This window comes from Serpula lacrymans (assembly GCF_000218685.1).
Source record: "Serpula lacrymans var. lacrymans S7.9 unplaced genomic scaffold SERLAscaffold_3, whole genome shotgun sequence".
In the NCBI taxonomy this organism is placed as follows: Eukaryota; Fungi; Basidiomycota; class Agaricomycetes; order Boletales; family Serpulaceae; genus Serpula; species Serpula lacrymans.
The window spans coordinates 3,247,786-3,269,121 of NW_006763292.1; the positions used below are offsets into that span (position 1 = coordinate 3,247,786).

The following is a 21,336-nucleotide window of genomic DNA, read 5'->3' on the forward strand; positions in this document are numbered from 1 at the left end:
TCTCAAAGCAAACAAATCGAAACTTGACAAGAAATTGCCATTCAAGGACTCGGGGACAGTGTCACGTAGATTAGTAATTAATACTGCCTGTTTCAAACTTGTGGCTGATCAGCACCACCTCTATTAGGCAATCCAGTCACGCTCACCTTTGCTTTTCCATTCGGTACTTTCCGCGTTTCGCCAGTTTCTTTTTCTTCAGCAGAACATTCATTTACAGTGCAATTATTTTTGATTTTTAAATCATTTTTATGGACACATATTTTTTAGAATGCCTGACTGACAATAAAGGAACTGTGTTGATACTGATAGTGTTTTGCCTTGCCTTTTTTTTACTGCATCTTCCCATGACATCATGATTTTCCTGCTCTCTTTTTGCTATTGGACTTTACTTTATGGCTGTACAAACCTGTGACATTACTCACAGCATTCATTGTTCTATCCCTTTCTTTTCCTTTTTTGACAATCTTATCCTGTACCTACGCAGGATTTGTCAGCATACATTCCTTCCTTCATGTTCTTTCTCATTCTTTTTACACAGCTATACTGTGCATAGCCTACTTTTCTTTTACTATATAAACCCCTGTATTTTACCTTGTAAAAAAACAAGAACTCTTCTTCTCTAATTTCAAGTTCACTACTCTGCTACTTGTGATCCAGTGTGGTCACAACACTTCCCACTTCTACCACTGTTAACTGCTGTCATCGTCACTCGTCACTTTTTGAAAGTGATTGTCATCCCCTTCAATTAGAGTCCTTCTGAGCACTACAGTTTGTGCATCAGGAGCCTGCTATCACTGGGAACCTCATCATATTGTCGTTCTCAAACCTACCTTGTGCTACGATTAGCAAGGTAGTGCTCATCTATACTGGTCACTAAGCCCCTATCTTCTATAAATTCAACTATCCCTCCTCCTCAAAGCCCACACCCATACACCTCTGGGTTTTACTTTGAAGGATCTTTATACGTACCACCCCACGAACAACCAGACCACTCCACTGTTCTAGGAGGCAAAGCCCATAAACAAGTTCTGTGGAATCTGGGAGGATTGTGTGTTAGTTTGTTTTTGTGTGTGGTTTTCTAACAACAGTTCTCATCAAAACCTGTGTTCCGGATCAAGTTTGATCAAAACGGAAACATTGAGAGATACAAACTCCGGATTTTTGGACGAGGTTTTACTCAAAGGGAGGGGATTGATTACCAGGAGGTTTTTGCTCTGGTTGTAAACTTAGAGTCAATGAAAATTATTCTAGCCCTGGCAGCAAAGTACAACCTAGAACTTGATCAAATAGACGTATCCACAGCTTATCTCAATGGAGAACTTGAAGAAGAACTGTACATGCTTCCTCCAGGGGGTGTTTCTATCCAACCTGGATACTGCTGGAGCTTGAAGGCATCCATTTACAGATTAAAACAAGCTGGTCATACATGGAACAAAACTTTTGATTGCAAGCTCCAGGAGCTTGGTTTCACAAGACTAAATGCAGAAACATGTCTCTATGTATTCCGGGACAACAAACAAATATGCTTTGTTGTTGTCTATGTGGATGACCTCCTCAAAAGCCAAACTTGAATCCATATTCAAAATGTGGGATCTTGGAGAAGCAAAATACATCCTTGGAATAGAACTCTAGTGTGATTGTTCAAACAAAACAATCTCCCTATTGCAACACCAATACATTGACACAGTCCTGGAGCATACTGGAATGAAGAACTGCAAAACAGTATGGACACCAATGGCCCATGGATCAAAACTCCTTGCAAATGCTCCAGGGGAAGATATTGTGCAACACAAGATGCATATTGAAGGGTGTCAAGTGTCATACCTCTCAATTGTAGGCTCCCTCATGTATACCATGCTGGCAACCCACTCAGATATTGTCTATGTTGTTGGAATACTAAGCAGACACAGCTTAGCTCCAAGGAGCCACCACTGAGAAGCTGCCAAACATGTCCTCCGATATCTGAAAGCAACCAGGGACATGGAACTACATTATGATGGCGCAGATGTCTCCATGGACATGGATTTCCATGCATATTCGGATGCAGATTGGTCTGGAGACCCAGACACATCTTGATCAACATCAGGCTTTGTTTTTATCACTATCTGAGGAACAATCTCCTGGATAAGCAAAAGACAAAGCATAGTAGCTTTATCCTCCACAGAGTCGGAATACATTGGATTGAGCAATGCTGGATAAGACATTGCATGGCTTCGAAAATTTTTTGAAGAAATTGAACATGCTCAAAATGGACCTACAACATTGCACTGTGACAATTAAGCAGCTATCATTCTTACATGAGATCCGCAGTTCCATGCTTGCACAAAACATATTCAACAGAAATATCATTTCATCCAAGATGACTTAGTATTAAAGGGAGAAGCAGTAATCAGATATGTTCCTACAGGAGATATGGTTGCTGGTATTCTCACTAAACCCCTCACTCACAAAAAACACTGGAAGTTCTCTAAAGCTATGGGATTACAGTTGCACTCGACTGGGAGTGACAAAACTGGATAAACCTGGTCTCTGCTAAAGCAGCCATTATTCTCCATGGAGCATAGCCACCACTCCATGGAGTTGCCATTGTTCTCCTAGGAGTTATTATATCTTAGCGAGTAGCACCTCCGACTATAAGTAGTAGGGGGTTTAGTATAGCAATACCTCAGTCATTTCTATAGCCTCTTGGGCAGCAGCTGAGTTTCACTTACCACCCCAGAAACAAACTGAGCACCCACCATTCTAGGAGGCATAGCCCATAAACAAGTACCATGGAAAAAAAGAGGATTGTTTTGTTAGCTTGTTTTTGTGTGTCATTTTTTCTAGCAGGTAGTCTTTGTCATCAACACTGCCTGAACTGCCCATCTGAACCTTGCCTGTCTGAACTGTCTTGACCTCCATGGAGAGGGTTTTGCTGTCTGTAGCACCCAACTGAACCATCTGAACCTCCTTGGAGAGACTTCTGTTGTCTGAACATTTTTTGAGTACAAGCTGTAATTTAAGTATCAAATAGCTAGGGTTCTGTCCAGTGATTCTCAGTTCTGAACTATTTGCCCCCAACCAAACTTTGGCATCCCTACTTTTGGAGCTCAAGTGTGTAGTGTCAGTCTGTTGTTCTTGCTACTGGTAAGCTATTCACTAGATCCTTTTACAGTTATATTCTCTATACTCTTTTCTATGTCTGACAACTTTCTAGCTACCTGTACGGTGATAATTGAGCCTGTGGAGGCCCATGTGCATATCTCTTACCAGTTGCATGCAGGGTCCAAAGATAGTATTGTCGCTGCCGCGTGTGCCGCGTGTTCGCAGTCCGCGCCCATGCCGAAGCCGGCTGAGCGCCTTGAGCGCTCCATAAGAACGGCAGTAGCCGGGCTTTGAGAGCCATTAAAACAAGCTCATGTCAATTGCTTAACACTAGCCGAGTTTTGTCTCTCACCTGAGTCACCTCTGATCCACTACTCACAAAAAGTCAAAATATCGTGCAAAGTGCCACGTCCCATATATACCAGGTCTTAACACCGGTTCTTCTGGGCTTCCGGTTTTACAACAACAAAAACCAGTACTGCAGCTGAATCTCTCAGTGCAGGTCGTTCGTTGCTGACCAACTCGCACGCGTTCATCTTGTCAGCAGCATGGGAGTTCATCTGTGCGGCAACAATGGCCCTTTCGACTTTTCGGATCCATGCATTCGTGCATCATGGAGCTCTCTTTTTCCTGCAGCCTTAGTATTTGCCCTATGCGTCTTCTCCATCCCGATTCCGAGTCGAATCCGCAAGCTCATTCAGAGCTTGTGCGCGCCGGTGGAGCCTTACTTGACTCTTCACGAAGCAGAAGCCCTAGACACTGCTGCTGCGACTGACAGTGCTGCCACTACTCCTGAAGATGTGGTTGAAGTTCAGAATACAGTTCCCCTTTGGCGCACTTTGGTTCTGGCATGTGTAGCTCTTCTCCAGGCGCTCTTGTGGGTGGGCATAGGTTCCTACGCTGTGCTAACCGACAAGACGCATATCTGGACTGGTATCAGTTCCTTTCTCGTCGCGGTTTCTTGGTTATATGCGTCCTGTAGACCCGTCTTCTCGCCGAAAGCAACCGTGCCGTTTGACCTTTTCGTCCTCTACATCATCCACCTCATTTCAGGCGTTTTGTTATTAGGAGGTGTTCTATACGAACACAGATTATTCGGTGTTCCATTGCCCTCAAAATTGGCATTGACAGGTCTTGTGCTCAACTTGGTCGCTGTTTTCGTGGTATTAGTAACGGTCTTGAAGATGCCTTTCAATGTACCTAGCAATCGTGTCAAGAAAGAAGACATTGTAAGCAACTTTAACTTTAATTCCTTCTTCCTTCATTTTTTTTAAACTTAATGTGTGTTTCAGGGTTCAACTGTTTCACCTGAGGATTACACGTCTCTCTGGGGTTGGATCACCTTCTTCTGGGTGTATCCTCTCATAAAATCAGTATGTTCCCAGTGTTGTATTTTGGAAACATTATTTGAGAGATCATCTTTTGCAGGGCACATACACCACGTTGAACGAAGATGATGTTTGGAATCTCAGTCCGACTATGCAATCTCGACCAGTGTTTATCAAGTTCAACACTATACAGTTAGTAAAGTTTGCCGTATATCATCTTCAAGTAGACTAACATTGTGTCTCTAAAGTCGTAAAACCCTTCTCCGTCGGCTATGGGCATCTAACTCGTTGGATTTAATGTCAGTCTCATTTCAATCTCATGCATGATAGCACGAAACTGATTATCTCCATGCAGTCTTGATTTCTGTCTAACATTCGTTAGTGTGGTCTTTAATTATGCCGGTCCATTTTTCCTAAGGTAAGCCTTGCAATTTTTCTTTTTCTTCATAGTAGCTAATACGTATATCTTTGTGGAGACGAATCCTCGATGCTATTGATAATCCTTCACCAGAAAACCGCTCGAGAGCATATATCTACGCGTTCCTTGCATTTTTGTGCACGGTTATGAAGGTATACTGGTACCTATTAATATATTATTACCTTTTAACCATTTAACTTGTAGGCTCAAGCGGACGTACAACATCTCTGGTTTGGTAGACGCGCTGCAACTCGGACACGCGTGGAATTGATGGCAGCTATCTACGACAAAGCCCTTAAAAGGCGCGATTACTCCGGAATCATTGATAAGGACAAGGTGAATGAAGCTGCGGATAAGAAGGCGCAGGCAGCTGGTGCTCCCGCTGGGAAGCCCAGAGCCAATGCGGATGACCCCAAGGCAGGCGCTGATGTTGGGAAAATCGTAAATCTGATGGCTGTAGATGCAAATAGGGTGTGTGCCTGCGTCTTGCGAACCATGATATCTATTAATGTAACATTCGATGAAGATCGCTATGATGATTTCTGGTTCATATTTCATATATGGAGGTATAGTATTCGCTAATCATACGTTTGCAAATCATTGATGTCGTTGATTTCCAGCTCCTTTTGAAATTCTCATTGCTAGCGTGTTCCTTTACGAGTGCGTGCAGTTTGTGTGCTGTCTATTACATCGGCTTACCTATACTGTCCAGTCTTCTTGGCGTATCTGCTTTCGCTGGATTTGTTGTTCTTCTAGCGGGTTGGCCTCTAAACAGTTTCATCGCCAGACGCAGCATTCGAATTCAGAAAGGCGTTTCTGCCGCTCGTGACAAGCGCATGGCCGTGTTGAATGAGCTAATAGGGGCTGTAAGTTTTCGCCGAAAATTTGGGATCACGCACCTAACACACTTATAGGTTAAGTTTATCAAGTTCTTTGCTTGGGAAGAAAGATGGATTCAGCGCGCTATGGAAGCTCGTGGTTTTGAGATGGGATGGATGGTGAAAGGTAGTTGTCGATTTCCTCGAGCATCAAATATCGATTGACCGCATATATGACAACAGCTCGAATCAATTCTGTCATGTTCTCGTCACTTTGGACATGTGCGCCTATCTTGGTATCATTAATCTCGTTCTTCACGTATGTCTATCGAGGAGGACAGCTTACGGTGGCTATTGCGTTTACTGTAAGTGTGTCCTTGTTTTGGCAATATCCACTATTTACCGCCTACCGTTTTGCAGTCCATCGCTTTGTTCAATATGATCCGGTAAGTTCTAGAAAGTGTTTTGTAGAAGTGTTAACTTACATGGCTATTCATCTAGGGCACCTTTGAATGTTGTACCAGCTTGGATCATTCAAATTCTCCAGGTAGGGTATTGAACTGTTTCAGGGGTTTACTCTGTATCTCAACCCTTCCTCTCAGACTGGAGTCGCTTTGAATCGCATAGCTATGTACCTTGGAGAAGATGAAGTTTCCGAACAAGTGTCTACCATCAAAAAGAGTCGTTCTACGCCTGCAGAGTGTGATGAGTCCGAAGGACTTGCTATAGAAAGTGGTTCTTTTAAGTGGAACGAAGTTGAAGAGCTGGAAGAAAAAGATACGCAACCAACTGATAATGGAAAATCGAAGGCTCTATCCCCGACCCGAAGTGATGGCGATGAAACGGATACTGCTGTTGATAGTGTGTCAGTAACTGGCACCACGGAAGACCACAGATTCGAATTGAGAGAGATATCAGTGCGGTTCCCTGAAAGAGAGCTCACAGTTATTACTGGCCCAACTGCGAGTGGTAAAACTGCACTGCTAGTAAGTTTGACCATTCTTTATGTAAAACATCACTCATCTGCCTGTGCCTGTATCTCAGATGGCTCTGCTTGGAGAGATGACAACTCTTAGCGGCAAGCTTATAATGTCCAAGAATGCTTCCAAAGTCGATGAACATGGTCTTATGCATTCTATATCTTATGCGGCACAGTCTCCGTGGCTCCGGTACCAATCCATAAAAGATAACATTCTCTTTGGGTATCCTTACGACGAAGAGCGGTACAACGCAGTCGTCGAGTGCTGCGCACTGAAGCCTGATTTAGCCATCTTCGAGGATGGAGATGCGACCGAGATTGGTGCAAGGTTTGTGCAATTACATCCAGATTAATCCAAGTATCTCATGGTTTTCCAGGGGTGTGAGTCTATCTGGAGGTCAGAAAGCACGGTGAGTCATGAGCAGACCTTCGTACATGTACACTTACACTACTCTAGGGTTGCACTAGCTCGTGCTGTTTATGCACGGACAAAATATGTTTTATTGGATGACCCCCTCAGCGCAGTGGTAAGTTTGTTTGTTTTTTAGTTTTATTGGGGGCCCCCCTTTTGAAACTCATCGCTTCGCTCTTACAGGATAGTCACACTTCACGTTTTTTGTATGAGAAACTCTTCCGTGGTCCTCTCTTGGCGAATCGCACAGTTGTGAGTAGTGGTACACATCTTCAGAAAATATGTAAATCCTAAACTTGGTTCAGATCCTCGTAACGCACCATGTCGAACTTGTGCTTCCAGGCGCATATTATCTCATTCGCATGCTCGATGGTCGTATCGATTTGCAAGGTACTGTTAAAGATTTACAGGCTCAGGGCTCCCTCGACAGCATCGCCCAAGACTCGTCTACGGCAATCAAGGAGGAGGAACCGGTTGTGGCACAAGAAGCGGTAGTCGAGGCCGAATCCCTTGATGATGCGTCCCCTCAGGCTGCTGAAGTGACGAAAAAGCCTCGCAAGCTTATCAAAGACGAACACAGAGAAACAGGAGGTGTTAAATGGTCCATCTATAAAACTTACTTGAAGGCATCGTGAGCTGATTCAAGTTGATATGCAAAAATTGTGAGATTGACTATAGCCTAGCTCGTATTGGACATGGGGCATATTAGGTTTGCTCATTTTTTTGACGCAAGTAAGTTGAATGTATTGAGAAGTTCATGCGGTCCTACTGACACAGGAGTAGTTGCTAGGTGTCACGGAAAAGCTTTGGATTCGGGTATGTAAACTTGTTCAACTACCTCTCTATGGAGTATCTCAGTTTGTTATTCTTAGGAATGGGGTTCAGCCTACGGTACAAGCTCTCAACCAGCGCCCTACGCCTTCTCGTCATTTACACTGACCGAAAATGAAGCTTTGATGGGTGGCATGATCCCTTCCCATGATCATCACCCTTACTCGAACAATATATACCATGTTCAGTCGCCCTCTTCTAGTGTCAACACTTTACCAAGTGCAGGAGAACACCCTCTATTTTACGTTGGAATATATGCTGCCATTGGGCTTGCGACTGCTATCGCAAGCATTACGTCCGTGACTGTGCAATATACTGGAGCACTGAGAGCGTCCCGCATCATTTTCAAGCGTCTTTTGGAAGGAGTTGTTCGTGCTACAATGCGTTGGCACGATGTTACTCCTCAAGGTTATGCGGGTTCATCTGTCAATGTAATATTCGTTGCTAACACGGAATCACTCTCTAGGTCGTATGCTCAATCGTTTTGGAAAGGTAAGCTCTTCGTTTATCAGGTGAAAGTGATCAATCTAACTCATTTGTGCCTCTCTATATAGGATATCGAAACGATTGATGGTTCCCTTGCTGGCTCTCTGCAAGCTGTCAACTCTTCTTTGGCTACTTTTGCAGCTGCGATTTTGACTGTCGCGTAACTAGCCATTCAACTTCCTTCTGCTTTATGACGACTAAATTTGAATGACAGTGTCTTCTTCCCGCTGTTCCTCATCCCAGCATTTGCTATCGGATTCTTCTATCGACTACTTGCAATCGGTTATCTTAACACGGGACGAGACCTTAGACGGATGGAATCTAACTCGAGATCACCAATTTTTTCTGGTTTCGGCGAGCTTCTGGAGGGTATTGTGACTGTTCGGGCATTCTCTGCGGAACGCCGTTTCATGGATGACCTGCACCTCAAGATTGATGTTACAACTAAAGTCAGTTATAATCAAAACATCATGATGATTGGGTTAATTGTGAAATTTAGATGTGGTACAATTTCTGGATGACCAATAGATGGTTACTTCTGAACTTCGACACGTTGGGCGCCCTTGCTGTTTTAACTACGACATTGTTTGCGTTGTCCGGTTATGTTCGGGCGGGTACGGCTGGTCTGTGTATCACAAGCGCGATGACTTTCACCAACAGTGTGTACTGGGCATGTCGTTTCTGGACTGCTCTCGAACTCGATCTAAAGTGCGATTTGTTCATCATGCTTTATGAGCCCCTTCTGATCGTATTTTTACGTGCCTAGCTCTGTGGAGCGAGTCGTAGAGTACTTAGACCTTCCACAAGAACCCCCGGCTATCATCGAGTCCAGTCGTCCACCTGCTTATTGGCCATCTAGCTCGAGTCAAAGTGCTCTTATCAGAGTAGAAGACCTTGTTATTAAATATGCACCTGAGTTACCTCCTGTCCTCCATGGAGTGTCGTTCACCCTGAATGCGAAAGAACGGATTGGCCTTCTCGGGAGGACTGGTAAGTTGCTTCTGCTTAGCAATGCTCTAGATACTGAACCCACCCAGGGAGTGGTAAATCTACTTTGGCCATGAGCATATTACGATTCGTACGCCCTTTGATACTTTTTACGACTCTTTAATTCATGTTGTTTCTAGGTTGATCCTGTTAGCGGGCGCATCCTCATCGATGGCATTGACATCTCTAAAATCGGTATTCACGATTTGCGTTCCCGTCTGGTGCGCTTCATTTGTTTATATTTTATTGGTCGATTTCTCACTTGTATTTCAGACTTTCATCCCTCAGGTGCATCTTCTTTGATATTGACTGTGATATCGTGCTAATCTTGTGGTAGGATGCAACTCTCTTCTCGGGCACTTTACGGGACAATCTGGATCCTTTTGGTGAGCGTGGCCTGCAATCATCTGTCGCAAAACTAACGAATAGGCTCTCAGGTGAACACGAAGACAGTGAATGTCTGGATGTCCTTTACCGCGTACAAATGATAAATGAGAGTGCTTACCAATCGCAAAGAACATCGCGTGCTCCCTCTCGAACTTCATCTGCTCAAGGAAATGAATTTGACGATGCAGCATCTTCTCTCGCTTCCACGACCGTCACTGACTTGGAATCCAAGACCACTGTTAACTTAGACACTCAAGTGTCTGCTGGTGGCACCAACTTTTCACAGGGGCAAAGGCAGCTGATTGCAATGGCCCGTGCACTTCTGCGAAGGAGCTCTATAATTGTCTTAGATGAAGCAACGAGCAGCATTGACTTTGCTACTGATGCTAAAATCCAAGCTACTATTCGCGAAGAGTTCACCGAGTCGTTACTACTTACCGGTACGCAACCCCTGAAATCTAAAGCATACCTTGTAACTGACGGTGTCTTTATCTTAACAGTTGCTCACCGATTGCGCACTGTGATTGATTATGATCGCCTTATTGTGCTCGATAAAGGCCAAGTAAGGCAGTCCATTTTCTCTTTCGTTGAGCCAATCTTAGTAAAATATGACTTATTCAAGGTCGCCGAGTTCGATACACCCCTTAATCTGATCCAGAAACAGGATGGAATATTCAGAAATATGTGTTTGAAAAGTGGTACCTTTGCTGAACTCGAAGCTGCAGCTAAGACGGCCGGGAAAAAGCGAGTGTAGACTATTGGCACCAAAAGATAGATGCAGTGAAAGAAGGTAATGGTTCGTTCGTATTGGGTTTTATATCGCTTTCTGTCATATACATATTTTGCAACAATCTCGAATTTTATATATATCAACCTGGTACGTACAAACAAGATACGATGAACGTTCGAGTACTGCTGGGGAAAACGGTTGAAATTATAAGTGGTATATGTGTTACCAAGGGTCAGTTAATTATAAAAGGAATCAGTCCAAATGTACCAAACAAATGGATAAGAAGTTAAGAAAGCGAGTCAACGACAAGATTCACAAACAAAACAAAACCAACAGCACATCCCGATGCCATGACTAGGCCACCTATCCATGCTTTCCTTGTTGAGTCTAAGGCGCCAATTGCAGGATACACGACCGAATACGCTGATTTTCCTCGGCCAAAGACACTTGCATTACAGAAACAAGTGTCGAAGACGTTGCTGAACTGGAACACGCATACCGCAATTATTCCAATACCGTTAATCGTCGCCATGGCCTTTCCAAGCCAACATAAACTTTCAGAAAGGAAAAGTGCAACACGAGAGGAACCAGCTTTAGGTCGATGAGAAGCGTAATGAGCCAGGACACTAGAGGCGACCATTATCATCCATATGAGTGTTGAAATAATCCCATAAGTTAAATAAGCTAATGACCGACATCCTAAACCCTACACAACATGGAAAGAGGGGTCAGCTGCATATTCAAATGACTTGTAGTGAAAGTGAAGCGTACTGTAGTAGGTGTGTACAACACGCCAAGCAAAGCAGCGCCGGTGGTTCCCCATTGCAAAAGCAGTGCCATGAGAGACGCAACGCACATCCGCGCAAATATACCGGACCCCCACCTGCTCCGAACAGTATCTGTGGGCGCAAGACAGTATGAATCGACTGCATCAGGGGGGCCCATCCGGTTGGCTAGATGTATATCATCGCTTTTTCCATTGTCCTGCCACTCAGCGTTCGGATCAATAGGTCTGTGTGAACCTGCATTCCTCGAAGCCATGCAGAATGCATCACAAACCTCCTCCGCAGATTGCGACCACGAAATAGCTCGCGCATAATTGAAGATCGGTGGGCTGCGGTTTTCATCAGCGAAGAAAAGAGTGTTGTCATATACAGCGTCTATTGAGACGGCACGTCGTCGACTCCTCGAGGATGCTTTAACCGCGCCGTAACTACTTGCGACAAACGCCATTGCGTTTGCCCGGCCTAGGATCTTACTAATACGGCTGTAATCACATTTGGGCGAAAGCTGAAGCCATCCGATGACAATGGACAACAGCCATAGCCAGACAGAACCGACGGCTTGACCATTAGAGTTGATGTTAGCGTCGAGGTTTTCAAGAGAGTCGACGACGGTAAACAGATACGCGATGACAACCCAAATGATAGACGTTGCAGCCGAAAGTGACCATGTATGGGTATAGTCAATGAGCTGGGCAAGCTCGCTCCACCACTCGTCATTCTCGGGAAGTACGACGAGGGAAGCTAGCAGTGAATCCTCTGACGTTACACGTAATGGGGCTTGTTGGAGACTGATGAGTATGCGGACCGCAAAATCTGCGTTAGGATAATCGATAACCTCGAATCTGCGGATGATCCATCGTGAATTGAGGACGGTTATAATGAGGGAGTAACCAGCCAACGTAGGGGAGCCTACAGTGAGAAACATGGATGTCAAATTATCTAGTCGGTGTTTTGCCCCAAAAGGCAACTGCGAGATGAGGGCCAGATACGGGAGCAGCCATCCACTAAACTGCTGCGAGAAGTTTGTCCAAGAAAATGGCTCTTGGGAAGTCCCACAGTAAGCCTTGCATAATCCATATGACATAGCAATTGACTCGTTTGGTGAGGTGGGCTTTCCAGAGCCATCGAGAAGTCCAGATAGTATTGATGTATTGCATTCCTGTCCATCAACTGTCGAGTTACACAGGGATTGTAAACCAGACAGACACTCCTGGTAGTTGACCGCAGAAACACGTTGTGAAAGAGTCGCAATGAAAAAAGCGATTACCAAGACTGATAAAAGGATGTTTCTGAATTGTTTGTTTGAGAGAGAATGGGGAGGACATACTTGTGAACATAAATCTCACGAGCTGCATCTTGATGCTGTTAGAATAGGAAATTGTGTGTCACATTCAATCGCAGAATTAAGAAAAACGCTGGAAAACTTGCACAAAGGTGCACTAGCGAGATGCTTGTTGGTACTAGATGGGCGATGAGCATTAGCAATGGTCCACCTAGACGTTACACTCATTTAAGACCAATTGACAGGGGGCTATGCATGTACTGACGTTGCAGGGACTAAGAGATAAGAGATAAATAAAAACACCACATACGATAACATGGATTCGTGGACCATATCAGAAGGCTGAGAAGAAACCAGTCCCAAGTTGGTTATTCAGGTAGCTCCCCAATCAGCATCACGTTCCCTCTTTGGAAAACATTTGGAAATTGCGCAGAATGCCACAGGGCGCGGACGCTCAAATAAATGACATCTCTATAAGGGCTCATTTGTGGTCGGTCCCGATCAAAATTGTCGCGGTTCAAACCTGTAGGAGTAGCTGCACAGTCTAGGTGGGAATCTGCATCTACGATCCCGCAGTGACCATCGATTCGGCAGAGGGCATGGCGTGTACACCTAGTGTCGTAATGTAATCGACATTCTCGTTACTTGAAATATCAGTGAGGCTGTGAACAATCAAGCTCTTGGCTCTTTGCTTAATGTAGAATAAAAGGAGGCAAACCAGCTTTAGTTCGGAGCCCGTTCTAGATGGTTTGTGGGAGGATTACCGAGGAACCTATGCCACCATCGCCCAACGGATTGTTCGCATATAGCATGAATTGATCGGCATCAAAATCGAATGATATCGTTATTGCATTCTGATGTTACTGCGGTGAATAGGCATAATCGAAGACTGGACTTCAAGGGTGAATGTTTGCATAGAAATCAGGGATGAGAGATACTACCCAAATAGTAAAGAAAGATAGGGATAGGGAGCTCACCCATTGAATTGCATGGTGTCTACAGAGCCAAATCAACTTGGAATCGGGCCTGCAAACAGAAAGCTGAAAGAAATGTGCACACATCCATCAGACCTGTCAAATGCTGAACAATCATGCCACAAGGACAACGTAGTGGCGCAAATTCTATTACTATCATCTGATCACTGCCGCCTTTGTCAAAGACGATACCCCGCTAGTACATCATGTTGATTCCCAGCCAGAACGAGCAGTGTATGAAGTAAAGTTATGGAGTGCCAAGAACATGGAGGGAAGTTTATAGAAAGTCATGCTCGCCTATATAAGGACGTTGGGCCATCAATTTTGTAAAATGCAAATTTGAGTCTTGGAAGATCAAGATCGCGGAAGTTTGATAGGTTCACAAAAATCGCCGCTTAAATTATGGCTTTACCTTTACTGTACTTTGTGAATGTGAAGATTATTCACGTCTTTTTTTTTCAGCCCTGTTCGCTCTCGAGTTGGCCATGCAATTCTAGCACCATAAGGTGAGGAGGAATGATATATTCAAAATCTAGATGCACGACCATAGGCCAGATATCATTCTTTAGATTGCTTCCAAGTTGTGGAACCGGACACCAGCTGATGAGTTGAACCAAATTTATTCAATAGCGGACGGTTCACTGCGCTATTTCAAGCACAAGGCAGGTATAGCATACAACACAATATTGCAATGCCATTGTACACTCCTTGATTAGGCTGAGATTCTGCTGGCATTCCACTGAGAACTCGCACCAAGGAATGTTACTACCACGAATACACAAACCCAACTATCTCATCGGTGCACTGTATCTTTATCATATTTTGATGGAACAGAGCTGATGATTAAGGCGGGTCGTTCGAGAATCGAGATGGAGCCTATCGATCTTCAATGTTATCTCCGTGAGTGAAAGGTTGAATAACAAGATTTCCTACTGTGGGCTTTATAGTATGCTGAGTGCAAGCTGCTGTGCAATATTGACTAGTGTATCCATCTGGAAATCAGGCTGTGATGCTGAGTACTTTGTCCCAATAACTGGATGCGGTATTCTTTCCGCCATACAGTGTCTTCGGTGTCTTCGGCCATATAGCGTGGCTGTTGACAATTGCACTAGAATCACAGCTCTAGATATACTTTGAGCTTGATGCGCACAATTCTCCTTCGCAATACCTCAGCAAATTGAAAACTGCACACTTCGGAAAATTGCAATATGTAAAGTTTTGTTGGTATGAGTATATATATATATATGTTAGTCTCCCTTGCTGACCTAATTCAATATATTGATGATAGTCGATCGATATCTTGTAAATAAGGTCTGCTTCAAAATAATGGTGGCGTGCAGAGTGCGCCCCTTCAGTGTCAATACAGCAAAAACACGAACACTATTCAAGCTCCGTTGATTGTCAGCAAACTCAGCACTCAGCGAAAACTCTATGCTAATCACTATGCCTGCCTCATGTTGGGTCAGATGAAACTGACCATTCACACCGGCGTACCTCATCCAGGAGGTCACGTCCGTCTGCCTGGGCAGCCTGCACACTGTCCGAGTGTACAGCTATGGCCTTGATGTTCAAGTTGACCATCTCAGCCGCCTGTTCTGTTTGGTAAGCCCAATTATTTGTCGTGGTTAAGCTACTCACCTGAGTATTTCCCAAGGCAATGAGAGGGGTTACAATTAGTATAACTGGTGTTGTCGGTAAGTCCTCAACTCCATGTACTGGATTTGTGATTAATTCTTGAATTATCAGTAGCAGGCCATAGAAGACAGCCGTTTTGCCACCTCCTGAGCTGGTCGTTCTTGTGAAAGCCATTGGCTTTGTTCAGGTTGTATAGCTGCTATGCCAGCATTAGAATACATGTATCAATGTATCACCAGTATATATTTTTTCGTCTGATTTCACTAAGTCCTTGCTCTATCTACGCAATGCCGAATAGGCCGTTAAGCCGATGTGTGCCGTGCAGTTTTCTCTCTACTTAAAACCACCGAACGGGGGCACCCACCAAATCAGTGTTATATTGGACTAGACTATATATATGTTAGGCCGATCATACTGATATCAAGAAAGGGAGTCGATGATGAGGTTCACAAAGGCAATGAAACCAACGGTGCATCCCAGACCCACGACTAAACCTCCTATCAGTGCCCTCCTCATCATGTCCAGTTGATTTTTCGAAAAAAGAATTACCGTGTAAGCTGACATTCCCCTGGTAAGGATGTTCGAGTTACAAAAACAAGTGTCAAAGGCGTTACTGAGCTGCATTATACACATTGTAATTACCCAGATGCCGTTCAGAATAGCCGTCACTTTCCCAATCCAGCACAGTCCTTCAGAAATGTGGATAGTAATACGGGACGAAGTAGTTTTGGGTCGGTGGGAAGCATAATGAGCAAAAACACCGGAGACGACCAACAGCAGCCATACAAGCGTTGAAACAACTCCGTAAAGGAGGTAACCAAGAGACCGACATCCTAAACCCTATGAACGTGGAGAAGTTAGGATGATGTTCAAGCTAATGATGATAATGAGTGGAGACTTACTGTGGGAGGAGTGTAAATTATACCTGCTAATGCGGCGGCAATAGTTCCCCATTGCAGTAAAAGTGGCATTAGAGAAGAAATACACATCCGAGTAAATATTCCCGGTGCCCATCTGCTTCGAGTCATGTCTATAGGCGCAAGACAGTACGCGCGAACAGCCCTAGGAGAGCCCATGCGATTGGCAGGATCTATCTCGCTTCCATTTTCCGCAACCTGCCACTTACTGTTCGAGTTGACAGGCCTATGTAAACGCGCATTATCTGAAGCCGTGCGGAAAACTTCGAAAACCTCCTCTGCGGACTGTGACCACGAGATGGCTCACGCATAATTGAATACTGGTGGACTGCGGTTTTCATCAGCAAAGAAGAGTGACCCTTGATACAAAACGTCTACGGAAATGGCACGTTGTCGACTTCGTGAGGATGCTTTAACCGCCCCATTGGTGCTTGCGACAAAGGCAATCAAATTTGCACAGCTGAGTGCTTTAGTGACACGAATATGATCGCTTTTTGGAGAGAACAAGCGCCAACCAACAACTACGGACAACAACCATAACCAGACGGAGCTGACTGACTGACCAGCGGTATCGGCTCGTAGATCACTTGCAAAGTATCCTATAGAGTCAATTATGGTGAAGACATAAGCGACGGCAACTCAGATGACAGACATCACAGACGAGATCGACCATGTAGGACGGAAGTCAAGGAGTTGGGTAAGCTCGCTCCACCATTCGTTATTCTCTGGAAGTACGATGAGAGAAGCCAGCAATGAATCCTCGGACGTCACACGTAGAGGGACTTGTTGGAGGTTAATAAGTACGCGGACAGCCAAGTCTTTATTAGGGTAACTGATGGTCTCGAATTTACGGTGGATCCATCGTGAAATGAGGAGTGTCAGAATGAGAGAGTAGATGGCCAGCATAGGCGAACCTATGGTGAGAAGTATGGATGTCAGATTATCTTGTCGGTACCTTGCCCCGAAAGGCAGTTGCGAGGCCAGGGCAAGATATGGGAGGAGCCAGGCACTGAACTCCTGTAAGAAAACTGGCGGAGAAAATGTCTCTCGAAAGGTCCCACAAGATGATTTGCATAATGTATAAGTCATAGAGGACGCCTCGCTGATCGGGACCGGCTGGCCATTGCTATCAAGCCCACCAACGAATTGCGTTGAGTTATACTCGGCCTTCAACTGAGAAAGGCGATCTACGTAGCTGGCTGTGGCAGAAACACGGTGGGATAGAACTGCGACGGACAGAGCACTGATCATTACTGAAAGAGGGTAGGCGTCATCCCTGGCCTGAGAGTGACTGGTGAACAAACTCACTTGTAAGCTTGAAAGACCGCATACTATAACAGTGGAAATGTTTATTTTTTTTCACTTTGAACTTGAATTATTAAAGCTGACTGTTGCTATCTAACTTGCAGAGGCGTACTCCGGAGGAAGTGTCGTGACTGTGATTGGTGAGGGAAAAGGAATACTGCTGACTTATCAATTTTGGGTATTGAAATAAGTAACCGCGAGCTTTACAGCCAGTACTGACTTCGGGCATTTGCTGTAAGTCAAGCAACGCGGTCCTAGACAGCTTTGGACAGGAGGTTCTGACAAGAATCTCCGTAGGATTCCGGGAATGTCTAAGTTTGCCTAGATTGCACAGCACGGAAGGTACGACACTCACTTGGCTCATATGAAACAGGATGGACAGCTTGTGATAAGGAGCTTTCAAGTCAGACTCGCAATATCCAGCATTACGGGTCATTTATAGGAATGGCTGCGCAGATCTTGATGGAACTGTCCAACAGTGGAAAAGACACCCGGACTGGATATCTTGTTATCTCTGGAAACTCATCTCCAAGCCTGAGGCCTGAGGTACGGTGCGGAGGACTCCCGAATAGATTTACTGTCCTCTGCATTAGATCCGACTCACGCTGAGCTAGATGGTTTTCTGATATATGCCACCAGAAAATAGCCTTTGATTCCAGGTAGATAAAGCTGGCGAGAGCATTTGAAGGTTTGCAACCGATGCTGATATGCTGTAACTTTATGCATAGACGTACCACCTTTATGCCAAATGAAGCATGTTAGAGTAAGGTTCACAGGAGCGGCGAGAGTTTTTACAGTACGGTGCCACATTCTCCGACTGAAATCGTCCTTAAATACTATAGTCATCAGTTGTAGTGAACTTGAAATCAAGTTCTCATCTGGTGCCTTTGCCAGTGGATGCTAGTTATCTATTATCATCAGCAAAAGACGTATTTCCCCCAAACCGATTGACTGGCAGCCATTCTTAACGCGACGTTCGTGTGTCTTAATATTTTGAGCTGTCTGTCCTGGCTAGTCTGACTCGTGGATCATTAGATGACACGAGATCATTGACAAGCAGGTTATCTTGAAATCTCACTAGTATTTGATACATCACCGTCCATAAAGGCACAGCATAGCCCTCCAAGTCAGGATAATGTCCAAGGTTAAGTCAGTGCCTCTTTAAGTTCACGTTAATTTCCAGAAGGGCGGTTTCTTCTTGGATGCTTGAACACAGCGCTTTGAGGTTCTGATGGTGATTTTTGAAGTTCTTGGTCGGCTTTGGTTATCACTGGCATCGTGCGCGTATGATCTGTGAGTACAACCTAGTACGGCTCGCATCCTGATCATCAAGACGCAAAAGAAATGCACTAATTGGGTACATAATTGCGTTGGTACAGTGAGGAATTATATGAGAATGATAAGTGTAAGTGAGGTATGTCTGTCTTCAAGATATAGCAGTAATGTGGTATAAGTGTCACAATAGCACGATTATGTGCTGATAAAGATAAATGTAAGTCGTTAATAATTTGAATAAATACGCAGAGGGGTATATGATGATAATGCATCATGTCGAACATTCGTTTAGTTTGAAGGGTCGACTAGCAAGTTCATCAGGCTTATGAATCCAATAGAACATACTGACGCCATGACCAAACCGCCAATCCAGGATCCTCGTATGATACCGAGCTCTTGGGCGGATAAAGTGATGACATCAAACGCGTTCTTTCCGAGTCCGAGGACACTGGAGTTACAATAACAAGTGTCGAAGACATTGCTGAACTGGAACACGCATATGGCGACGATCCATACCGAATTAAAGATGGCGACGAATTTCCCCATCCAGTTCAGCTGCTTGGCACCTAGAGCGGCAAGACGAGCTGAGAGAGACTGTTGGCTGTATGACGAATAATGGACGAGAATACTGGAGGTAACGAGCATTATCCACACGAGTGTCGATAACACCCCGTAAAGGACAAATGACCCAGACCGGCATCCCAAGCCCTGAAAGATAAGTTATTAGAATAACCAGCCTATACAACAATGATGACGAACGCACAATAGTAGGAGTAAACCACACCACTATTATCGCTGCGCCTGTAGTGCCCCATTGCATCACGAGTGAAATTAAAGACGCGATGGCCATCCTAGAGAAAACTCCAGCTGCCCACCTACTTCGAATTGTGTACTGGGGAAGTTGGCAGTATGCGTCCACTGCCTCTGGGGAGCCCACCCGATTATCAGGGTGAATATCATTACCTTTGTCGCCCTCCTGCCACAGCACTCCTGGATCTACTGGCCTGTGGGCACTCGCATTCTTCGATGCCATGTGAAAAGCTGTCAACACCTCCTCTGCTGAGTGGGACCAATGCAGCGACCGAGCGTAATTATAAATAGGTGGGCTTCGGTCTTCATCAGCAGAAGAGAGCGATCCCTCGCTCAAAGCGTCGATCGACACAGCACGCCTGTTAGATATAGCAGACGCTTTCACTACACCATGATCACTGGCTACGAATGCGATCGCATTGGCGCGGGTGATAGCGATGCGCAGGCGTGCCGAATCGCATTTGGGAGAAAGCTGCAACCATCCAATAACGATTGGCAAAAGCCACAACCAGATTGATCCTACTGCTTGGCCATTTGAGTTTATATTATCTGAGACGTTTCCGAGGGAGTCTACAACGGTGAAGATGAAAGCGACGATGACCCAAACGATGGACGTCGCTGCTGAAATAGACCAAGTATGCGTGTAGTCGAGGTAGTCAGCAAGTTCGCACCACCAGTCGTCGTTATGTGGTAAGAGTACGAGAGATGAGAGCAGTGAATCCTCGGAGGCTATACGCAATGGTGCATGCTGAAGACCATTGAGTATACGAACTGCATAGCCCTTATTTGGATAAGAAACGGCCTCAAAGCGACGAGTGACCCATCGTGCATTAAGGACTGTCAGTACGAGGGAGTAGCCAGCAAGGGCGGGTGAGCCAACGGTTAGGAACACAGACATAAGATTGTCAAGTCTGTGCTTCGCACCGAATGGCAGCTGGGATATCAGTGCGAGGTATGGAAGCAGCCATGCACTGAACTGCTGCGAGAAATTGGTCCATGTAAATGGCTCCTGCGCAGTCCCACAAGCGACCCTGCACAATTCGTATGTGATTGCTGTCGCATTTGCCATCGGAACACTCTGCCTATTGTTATCGAGACCTCCATATGTGCTTTGATTGTTCAGTTTCAATTCAGAGATGCAGGTGTTGAAGTTTGTCGCAGCAACTTGTTGTATCAAGGTGTCACAGAACACAACACTGATGAGCACTAATGATCATCAGTGAGCATGATTATCATCAAGATAGGTAACGAAAGCACGAACCGAGAGGCTTCAAACGTAGCATGTTCATCGGCAATGGGTAACAGTGGACGTATAAGGTGAGTGCGCCAGGCTTGTCCTTTCTAGATCGTGATTGAGGGAGAAATGCGAGGGAGACGCTGAATCGTGATCATATTAATCCTATACGTACATCGGGGCACCGCAATCGCCACCCATGGCAGATACACGTTTTTCTGACTGTCTCGACTGCGGAATTCGGGAACGTCTGTAGAACGTTCAATGGAAATAGCGTCTCGTGAGGAGAAGACGACACGGATGGAAAGATACACAAGGCTGGCTATGTCAATATTTACCAGGTTGCACAACGCATAGCCATATCTCCTTCCGATAATGACACGGTTGACACCCCCTCGATGCACTGGGGAGATAGCGACAAGTCCAGACTTTCTCCGCCTTGCAACTGAACCTGACAACCTTGGCAGGGCAAAAAGAGTCCGCGTGCGCAACATGATATATCGCAGGAAGAGCCATACGCGTTCTTGGATGGTTTACTGTCAACCGAGGCCCTCGTTCTCAAGCATAACATGGAGGTTAACCAACATATCGTGATGAGAAATATAATGCTCGTTATCTGGTCTCAGACCAAATTACTAAGATAACCGGTATTGACTTAT

General features: G+C 45.0%; 7 protein-coding genes across 7 annotated transcripts; 2 read left to right on the forward strand and 5 right to left on the reverse strand.

The window, feature by feature from the left end:
* Positions 1 to 3,632: 3,632 nt before the first annotated feature.
* Positions 3,633 to 10,726, forward strand: SERLADRAFT_413597 (uncharacterized protein; the record flags this gene model as incomplete). Its single annotated transcript, XM_007315049.1, has 35 exons — positions 3,633 to 4,313; positions 4,377 to 4,457; positions 4,513 to 4,604; positions 4,661 to 4,711; positions 4,768 to 4,830; positions 4,889 to 4,982; positions 5,035 to 5,301; positions 5,357 to 5,396; positions 5,451 to 5,490; positions 5,543 to 5,696; positions 5,745 to 5,835; positions 5,892 to 6,013; positions 6,069 to 6,094; positions 6,150 to 6,195; positions 6,251 to 6,634; positions 6,693 to 6,955; positions 7,005 to 7,037; positions 7,085 to 7,154; positions 7,223 to 7,291; positions 7,345 to 7,670; positions 7,723 to 7,771; positions 7,823 to 7,855; positions 7,912 to 8,278; positions 8,337 to 8,362; positions 8,425 to 8,516; positions 8,571 to 8,805; positions 8,856 to 9,064; positions 9,123 to 9,346; positions 9,394 to 9,434; positions 9,484 to 9,564; positions 9,617 to 9,631; positions 9,681 to 9,729; positions 9,781 to 10,170; positions 10,231 to 10,292; positions 10,353 to 10,726. The coding sequence occupies 35 exons, from the start codon at positions 3,633 to 3,635 to the stop codon at positions 10,482 to 10,484; spliced, it is 4,998 nt and encodes a 1,665-aa protein (XP_007315111.1).
* Positions 10,727 to 10,746: 20 nt separating this feature from the next.
* On the reverse strand, positions 10,747 to 12,600 carry SERLADRAFT_413598 (uncharacterized protein; the record flags this gene model as incomplete). Its single annotated transcript, XM_007315050.1, has 3 exons — positions 10,747 to 11,166; positions 11,232 to 12,517; positions 12,573 to 12,600. 3 exons carry the CDS (start codon positions 12,598 to 12,600, stop codon positions 10,747 to 10,749), a joined length of 1,734 nt encoding a protein of 577 aa, XP_007315112.1.
* A 2,164-nt stretch (positions 12,601 to 14,764) lies between these two features.
* On the reverse strand, positions 14,765 to 15,420 carry SERLADRAFT_381153 (uncharacterized protein; the record flags this gene model as incomplete). The annotated part of the gene is made up of 3 exons (XM_007315051.1): positions 14,765 to 15,103; positions 15,156 to 15,195; positions 15,248 to 15,420. 3 exons carry the CDS (start codon positions 15,256 to 15,258, stop codon positions 14,954 to 14,956), a joined length of 201 nt encoding a protein of 66 aa, XP_007315113.1.
* Positions 15,421 to 15,746: 326 nt separating this feature from the next.
* Positions 15,747 to 16,353, reverse strand: SERLADRAFT_381157 (uncharacterized protein; the record flags this gene model as incomplete). The annotated part of the gene is made up of 3 exons (XM_007315052.1): positions 15,747 to 15,825; positions 15,855 to 15,976; positions 16,039 to 16,353. Coding segments are annotated over 3 exons (516 nt in total), but the record flags the coding sequence as incomplete, so codon positions are not given.
* A 1,080-nt stretch (positions 16,354 to 17,433) lies between these two features.
* On the reverse strand, positions 17,434 to 17,910 carry SERLADRAFT_381159 (uncharacterized protein; the record flags this gene model as incomplete). The annotated part of the gene is given in 4 exon segments (XM_007315053.1): positions 17,434 to 17,463; positions 17,476 to 17,515; positions 17,579 to 17,647; positions 17,714 to 17,910. Coding segments are annotated over 3 exon segments (190 nt in total), but the record flags the coding sequence as incomplete, so codon positions are not given.
* Positions 17,911 to 18,626: 716 nt separating this feature from the next.
* Positions 18,627 to 20,878, reverse strand: SERLADRAFT_446274 (uncharacterized protein; the record flags this gene model as incomplete). Its single annotated transcript, XM_007315054.1, has 3 exons — positions 18,627 to 19,341; positions 19,397 to 20,639; positions 20,853 to 20,878. 3 exons carry the CDS (start codon positions 20,876 to 20,878, stop codon positions 18,922 to 18,924), a joined length of 1,689 nt encoding a protein of 562 aa, XP_007315116.1.
* A 13-nt stretch (positions 20,879 to 20,891) lies between these two features.
* Positions 20,892 to 21,321, forward strand: SERLADRAFT_459809 (uncharacterized protein; the record flags this gene model as incomplete). The annotated part of the gene is made up of 2 exons (XM_007315055.1): positions 20,892 to 21,160; positions 21,184 to 21,321. The coding sequence occupies 2 exons, from the start codon at positions 21,053 to 21,055 to the stop codon at positions 21,319 to 21,321; spliced, it is 246 nt and encodes an 81-aa protein (XP_007315117.1).
* Positions 21,322 to 21,336: the final 15 nt, after the last annotated feature.